This window comes from Episyrphus balteatus, chromosome 1, assembly GCF_945859705.1.
Source record: "Episyrphus balteatus chromosome 1, idEpiBalt1.1, whole genome shotgun sequence".
Lineage (NCBI taxonomy): Eukaryota > Metazoa > Arthropoda > Insecta > Diptera > Syrphidae > Episyrphus > Episyrphus balteatus.
Window position 1 is genome coordinate 106,237,886 of NC_079134.1, and position 7,796 is coordinate 106,245,681.

General features: G+C 33.4%; 1 protein-coding gene and 1 long non-coding RNA gene across 5 annotated transcripts in view; one reads left to right on the top strand and one right to left on the bottom strand.

The window, feature by feature from the left end:
• LOC129907538 (SHC-transforming protein 4) overlaps positions 1–3,985 on the top strand; it is a 102,344-nt gene extending 98,359 nt beyond the window's left edge. For all 4 annotated transcript variants that reach the window (XM_055983823.1, XM_055983821.1, XM_055983824.1 and 1 more), the window contains 3 exons: positions 3,057–3,208; positions 3,259–3,539; positions 3,602–3,985. In XM_055983823.1, the coding sequence (XP_055839798.1) occupies positions 3,057–3,208; positions 3,259–3,539; positions 3,602–3,960 (792 nt within the window). In that variant the 3' untranslated portion in view covers positions 3,961–3,985. The remainder of the gene's footprint in view (positions 1–3,056; positions 3,209–3,258; positions 3,540–3,601) is intronic.
• An 86-nt stretch (positions 3,986–4,071) lies between these two features.
• Positions 4,072–7,489, bottom strand: LOC129907549 (uncharacterized). Its single transcript, XR_008771073.1, has 3 exons — positions 7,155–7,489; positions 4,623–4,801; positions 4,072–4,556 (listed from the first exon to the last, which is right to left on the bottom strand). It is a non-coding gene; the product is annotated as an uncharacterized LOC129907549 (long non-coding RNA).
• Between the last annotated feature and the right edge of the window lie 307 nt (positions 7,490–7,796).

The following is a 7,796-nucleotide window of genomic DNA, read 5'->3' on the forward strand; positions in this document are numbered from 1 at the left end:
ACTTTTGCCTAGCTACAGAATACCGTTTCGTTTTTAATTTTTGGAGCGATAGTTCAAAAGATAAAAAATAAAAACGCTTTTGGACTTATCATACTTTGAAAATAAACGGATGTTAAATTAGTTTTAAAATGAATATACAATCTTGCTTTTAGCCCCAGTCTATCAAACAATTGTATTTGAGATTAAAATACAATGTTCAGAGCACTTATTTATCTTTAAAGACGTTTTAAACTTAAGATTCGGCCAGTAGTGTAATATAGCATTTACACATAAAGAAGCTGTTGTTTATTTTCAAAAGATGATAAGTCCGGGACTTAAGGCTTAACTACATACACCACTTTTTCAAAAAGTGAAAATATTTTTTTTCTAGCTAGCGCAATTGTTTTGTGAAAAAGAGTATACAAATTGTTTATTAGACAAAAAAAGCTTTCTGCATCTATTGTTGTAATTTATCAGGTCGAAAAATTGTACAAAAAAGCGTTTGAAAATGTTCACTTTTATACTTTTTAACTTTTTGAGCCAATGTAGTTAAGGCTTTATCCTGTTTTTGATACTAAAAAATATTTCGCGTAGCTGTAAGATCGGATATAGATATAGATACTTCATATTTTGAAGACAGACGTGGTTATCCCTAGAGTACAAATTTGGTCAAAAAAGCGAATTTTGAAAATAAATGATTCAATTATGGCAAACAAAAATGTAAATCGTGACAGAAAGCTATGCGCACATGCGTTCATTATGGTTAATCCTCATGTTTTCAGAAACAGAACGAAGCAGTTCGTTCGATTTTGACATAAACCTATGCTTGCCAATAGGGGTGTTCACGATCCGGTGCAACAATAACGTGTAAAATTGCTAAATTTTGTTTTTCTACTACAACAACTACAACAGACAAGTTTTGCACCATTGTATTTTATTTTTGCAATAGGATTAGGGTATAGCAAAAGTGTAAAAGTGGAAAAAAATTTTAGTCTCTATATTTGGTTATTTTATTTTAACGATACAAATATAAGACCATTCGCATCGAATCGTGAATACTCCTAATATAATGTCGAATTCCTTTCAATTGAAAAATCGAATTTTCGGCGATCTCGAAGCGAATTTTTTCTGAAAATCATGTTCCATAGAAAAAAAATTCGCCTCAAACGAAGCAGAATTCGAATTTTTTTTAATCCCTCTTTTTTGAGAGATTTACACGGATTCACACACACACTTGGAACATTTGACATTTCTCAAACGTCAAGCTGAAAGATTCCTTCGTGTTGTTTGTTTATTTGAGAATACCAACTTCAAATAAAGAGTAAATTATAATGGAATATCGTGTTTTTATTGCGGAAAAATATGAAATAAATAAAAAAAAACAATGTGCGATCAAAATATAATTTTTCTTGGCATAGTTCTTGTGAAAAAGTCAAATTACTGTGACTTTTCTTCTCGTGATTATCTTCAGGAATTTTTTTTCTCTGTAAAACCACAGCATACGGCCAAATAATTAACCTTTTACTTCATCTTCACTTAATAATATCTGCAATTTCCTATTGATTTGGATTAAATTAAATTAATATTACCGAAGCAAATAAACAAAATTATTGATCAAAGGAGCCTTTGGTTTTATTTTACTTGTTTTGATTTCAGCTTGACGTTCGTGTAAAATTTGTTGTCAAATGACACACACACAATCGCAAAAAGAATTCGGTTTGTTTTCATGTTCCTTTTTAACACCAAAAATTCCATTTTTTTGAGGCGATTCTGCTGCTCGGACGCTGAATAATCCAGGTTCCCAATGGAACCTGAGTGAGTCAGAAACCGAACAGCAGTCATTAGGGTGGTTAGTATTTTTGTTATTGCATGGCAACATCATGTTCTTCTGGATTAGCTATATAATAATCGTCATTATAAAAGTATTCGGGTACCGACTGAGTGTGGTACAGGAGGGAATATAGGTTATCAGTAGGTGTTAAATTTGCACTTGTAGAGGAGTGAGTGTTTGGTGTTGTGTTGTTGTTTAGAGGTGATTGTGATTGTGAGGAGTTAAGGAGTGAGTGATAGGATAGAGATGGGTTGAGGTTCATAATCTCCTTAGCTTATTTGTACGATGGGCATGAATTTGAAGAGGACGGGTGGGAAAGAGAGCAGTTTGCACACATTGTGCGAGAGCAAGGTTCTGGGATGTCTGGTGGAAGATTGCATATTTCGCATATTGTATTACCGTTGCAACGCTTACTCGTATGACTGAGAAGTTGTCTGTTGCGGCTCTCAATGGATTCGGGATATATCCCGTTATTTTAGCGGAGAAAAGACCGATATGAACTGATTTGGGTATTTGGTAAAGGTCAAATTTGAAAAGCATAAGGCCATCGTCACCTTTCTTCGTTAATTTGTATATTTCGGTGACACGTTGAGATTTCATTTCACATAGTATTTCTTTTTCAGGAAATTAATAAGGTATGGAGCGTAAGCTATACCTTTTGATTGATTAAGGCGATCATGAAGTTTCACTTCAATTGGGCAATTCCCTGCGAGATCTTTGATATATTTTGCCTTTAAGAAAATGTCTCCGTTTTTTTGAATCGACAAAATTTAAAAGGTTACCGTCACGAAGTTGAGTTACTTTCTCATAATCTTTGCTTATTGCGTCAATTTTGAGAACAAATGGGCTGAGGAAGATAATTGGTTTTTCGTTTGTTTTTGGTGACATGACTAAAAAGCGAGGATTTATCGAGTTGGAACACGATGAAAGATCTGGGAATATATTCATGGGTTGTTGTAGGTCAGAGTCAGGATCGAGATCGAGTAGTTTGTAACGACCACCTACGTGGTTTGGCCCGTGAACACAAAAGAAAGAAAAAAGATTAGAGCGGGAGGGAAGGATGCGTTAAGAAAGAAACAACCGGTTTGTGCACTACACTAATAAACAGCGAGATTAAATGTTATCTGCTCAAGAGTTAGTCGGTGTGGGAAAATTAAATTTTGAGAAATGCATGTAGAAAAACTGCTCAAACACTGACAAAAAATCAAAAAAATTATTGATTATTTTTTTCATTATTTTTTTTTAGGATACACTTGATTTCTTGGCTTACATTGCAAAAAACGAAGATGATTGGCGTGCTTGTTATGTTTTGGAATGTGGAGGAGGTCAAAGTGAAGACCTGATAGTCACCATAGGCAAAGCATTTATGCTTAGATATAATGCTCTAAATAAAAACACGTAAGTTTTTTTCAATACAAATCTGGTTTAACATTAATTCTTTTCAAAAGGAGCCCTTATCCGAATAAGAACTACAACATCGGTAATGCAAACGACAAAGATTACTACAATGATCTACCAAACAAACTACCACCGGATCTACTATGTGAAAATAATTTGCCTCACAAAGTTACACAGCTTCATATTAAAAAACCTCGAAATCGTCTTAGTAGCAATCTTATTGATCTCAATAGTCCACCCCCAGATCAAATTGCAAAAATGAATCTCTCAAGCTTTGAAACTTTAAAAGAAGAACAATCATCACCAGCAGTTCGAGATGTATTTGACATTCGTATGAAAAAGAAATTTCTTTTCAAATATTTAATAAATATGACATAATTCGTTGTTTTTCAGAACCTTTTTCACTGTCAGCTGAAGTTCAACGTTCACAACTTATGACAGAGTCTTGGTTTCATGGTGGGATAAGTCGACCAACTTCCGAAAGTCTTCTATGCTACGATGGTGATTTTTTGGTTCGAGAATCACAAGGTAAACATGGGCAATATGTTCTAACTGGACTAGAAGGCAAAACACCAAAACACTTACTACTTATCGATCCCGAAGGAATAGTAAGAACTAAGGATCGAATATTTGACAGTATAAGCCATTTAATAAATTATCACTGGTACAATACATTACCAATAATATCCGAAGAGACTGAATTGGTTTTGAAAAACCCTGTTTTAAAAAAATTTATTGTTAAAGAAGATTAAAAGATTTCTTTTCCTTGGCTTTTGATTCATTGTATATTATTTTAAATAATGCTTAAAGCAACATAAAAAAATGTGATTGATTTTTTTAATGTTAAGAAATTGTGAACGAATGTATGAATGAAATAATTTTATAAATTTATTTCTTGTAAAAAAAAAAAAAAAAAACAAATAGAAAATCGTTTATAAAAGAACTATGCTTAATAGTTGGTATCGTCGAATGGTTTGATTTTATTTTTAAAAGTGCTTCCACACTATCTCACGAGGTATAAATTCATCAATAATATAGACCCTGACAGAGCAGCGTGCATTCTCTATCGTCATCCGGCTCACGCACTAGCTTGGAAGGGATGCTAAAACTACAGATAGGTCTCTACAGCTCGTCTGTATAGATGCTGCCATTAGCGATGAACAGATAGTCAGCCCTGTTGTGAGTTGCACGTGGAATGTTTTCCTCCCGGATTATTTTTGTTCGCCCGGAATTTCCAAAGCTATGATGAAGTTCAGCCGAAGGGAATTTACACTTTCCGCTTAACTAGTTTCTTGTTCGCCACCAAAATTTAAGTGAGAGAAGAGCTGTCGAATACCTCATAAGTTACCTGAAAAAAAAAGTTGAAAATACAGGGAGATGTCCGAACGCGAACAACTTTTCGCCCGGAACTCACAATAGGGGAAAAATGAAATTCATGATTTCCGTGTGAAATCTTGTTCACGTGAAACTCACAATAGGGCTGAACCTTTCAAGCAAACGAGTCCGAATTGGCTCCGTAGTGAGTCCGACCTCGACTTCGAAACGGCGCACGTAGGAGTATTCTGGTCGAAAAGCTGGACAAAAGTCGATTTTCTAAAAATCAAAATTTTGAATTAAATTTTTTACAAAGCGGATGGTAAATATACATGGGCTGCACTTCTTTTTTTTATGGTAAAGTGTGAGGTGTGACAAAACAAGTTCAAAGTCAGCTGTTTATTTTCAGGATTTTTTTTTTGTAATTTGTGGTGATTTGGTGAGTATTGTTAGGAGATTGATTTGTTATAGCACAGACAATTATATACAGATATCGCATCCTATAGAAAACAAATGTCATCAAAATTTTTTCCAGCCGACAAGAGCTTTTTAAATTGGAATCAAAAAGGAGAAGAGAATTTTTCAGCCGACAAAAAAGCTTTTTTTTAATTTAAAAAGAGAATAATAGGAAAGGATATCTATTACGACCATGACCTTACTCACTCTCCCGCGAAAATAAAAAAAGGAGTGCATGTGGGTAGATAGAAGTGATTTCAATTCGTCTTTGACTTCCTAAGCAGTCAGCTGCTGTGAAATATTTCAAATAGGTATATATCGTACATAGGATTTCTTAAGAACAATTTTGCTTTACGCCGACGATATGTACATAAACTGTATGTAATTGAAAATATTTTATAAGAGGGTGTCAGCTGATTTTGAGATTTCATGGGCACTGGGCATCGATCAGATTGTTCAATACATACATATGAGGTGCAGAGTGTTGGTGAAATATGAACATGAGCACAGTGTGTATCTGCGCAGGTATATATTAAGCCGATGTCGTTGGGCGACATGACGTCTGCGTGCATTAGGCGGCCCATATGCAATTAAAGCAGGTTATTTTAATTTTACAATTGTGGTTTTAGAAAAGGATTTTCAATGACTGAGTAAATAAAAAAGTAATTAGTCGTTAGGTAACAATACAAATGGGGTAGTGGGGAATGCCCAGTTAATTTATGCAGGTAGGTGCGTAGTAGAAACATATCCCTAAAAAATATGCAATAATATGATTTGGGATGATTGTTTTTAAAACAAATTACTATTTTTTCGGGTAGGTATATAAGGAAAGTAACAAATCAGCATGAAAGGGTTAAAGGGAAAGTTATGAATGAAATATTTTAGTTCAAAAGCTGATTTCTTGCGAGAACAATATTTAAATAGTAATCTTCTGAGGTCATTTAAAAAAGTAATAGTTTTATAAAAAAAAAAAACAACGGAAGAACAAAGTATTAGCTTAAATCTTAATAATAATATAGGGCGCTTTCATAAATGCAAGGTTGCGCAAGTCTGACGAATGCTAAGCTTTCATTAATGCAAATGACAATTGTCAGGTGTTCATGAATGCAAAACGCAAATATTTGCAACGCAAATGTGCAAATGAAAAAATTCTCATGCGCAATGAATTTAAACTTAAAGAAAGAAGAAAAATGACGTAAAAGATGATACAGCTTTTCTTTGTTTCTCAATTCTGTTAAAATATTAATTGGAAATTCAAAGTTCAAGTCAAAATAACAAAAATAGCCGCGAATTTCTTGGATATAATAAATTTGTAAATATTGACAGAAATGTTTTAAAAAAATTTTTTTTTTTAAGGATGGAATTAAGATAATATATTGTTATTTTGGAGAAGAGGCTGAATTGCAACTTAAAAAAATTTGACAAACGACGCAAATCAGAAAAAGTGTTCATAAATTCAAAGTAAAATACATGCGCAAATAGTTTTTCTGACATTAGTCTGATCGCAAATGACCGCATGTAAACAAAGCAACCATGCAATTATGAAAGCACCCATATTTTCTATTTGCGACAAAAGAAACTGCCGAAGTAAGGTATGGAGGATTTTTGGCGAAATAAAAAATCAAAATGGTGATACTATACCAAACTTTGTGGCATGCAGATCGTGCAAAAAAGTGATGAAAAATTTTTAAGAATCGACGAACCTTTTGAGGCACAGATGTTTTAAAGAAACCTTGCCAAATATAAACAAAGAAGTGATTGTGTCGATGGCCGATAAGAAAGCAGTTTTTGATGTGTCCGTGAAGCTGTGTATTGAAGATATTAGACCGTTTTCTACTGTAGAAGGGTCTGAAATGCAGGCATTTGTTAAAGAGTGTATACCGGTGCTAAATACGGAGAAAATGTTAAAGACGCTTTTTTAGAGTTACAATCTTCAAAAACTTGTACGGCTCATCTAGTGTTTCCTCATTATAATAATTTATTAAAAACTTGTTCAGTGAATATTTTGGAAAATTCAGAAAATTTAAGTGATTTAAAATACAAAGTAAAACATTATTTAGTGAATTTGTTTTATCCCGAAATTAAAATGTCATTCAAAAGTGCGACATTTTTATATCCCCCGTGCAATAAAATGCAATTATTGTCCCCAACTGAAAAGACTGAAATATATGATTACATAAAGTCAATAGTTCCTGCTACTGCTGCGGAATCTGAAGATATTTTGGACGAACAACCAACAACTAGTTCCAGGGCCAATTATATTTTCTCGGATTTTATGAATGAAAATACAACAACGAGCGGGAACTCTATTTTTTTTTTTTTTGTCCGTGGGTAGGTGTTGAAATCTTCAAAAGATTCTATGAGGACCGGAAAACGCGTGCTCATAGATATAGCATTCGCACTTTTATTTAAACTTAACACAAATGATTTAACCTTTTCACAAATATACTTCACCTTTTAGCAAATATATTTCACCTTTTAGCAAATATAATTAAACAAAAAGCAAATTAATTAAGCCCAAAAGCAAATATAATTAAACTAAAGCAAACTATTTAAACTTTTAGCAAATCTATTTAAACTAATCGCAAAGTGATTTAACCTTTTCTAGAAAAAGCTTTTGGTATCGAGCTATGAAGAATGGATGAGGATTTTGAAGCTGTCCGTAGCACAAAAATCAACGAAACATCCCAAAAACCACAATAAGACCCTAAAAACAAAATCCCAGTTTACGTAATTTTTTGTTGGGTGGGACATCCGCGTTACTCTCATTATCTCAAGAACGACTTGTTGTACAGAAAACCTGTGCTTTTTAATGTTT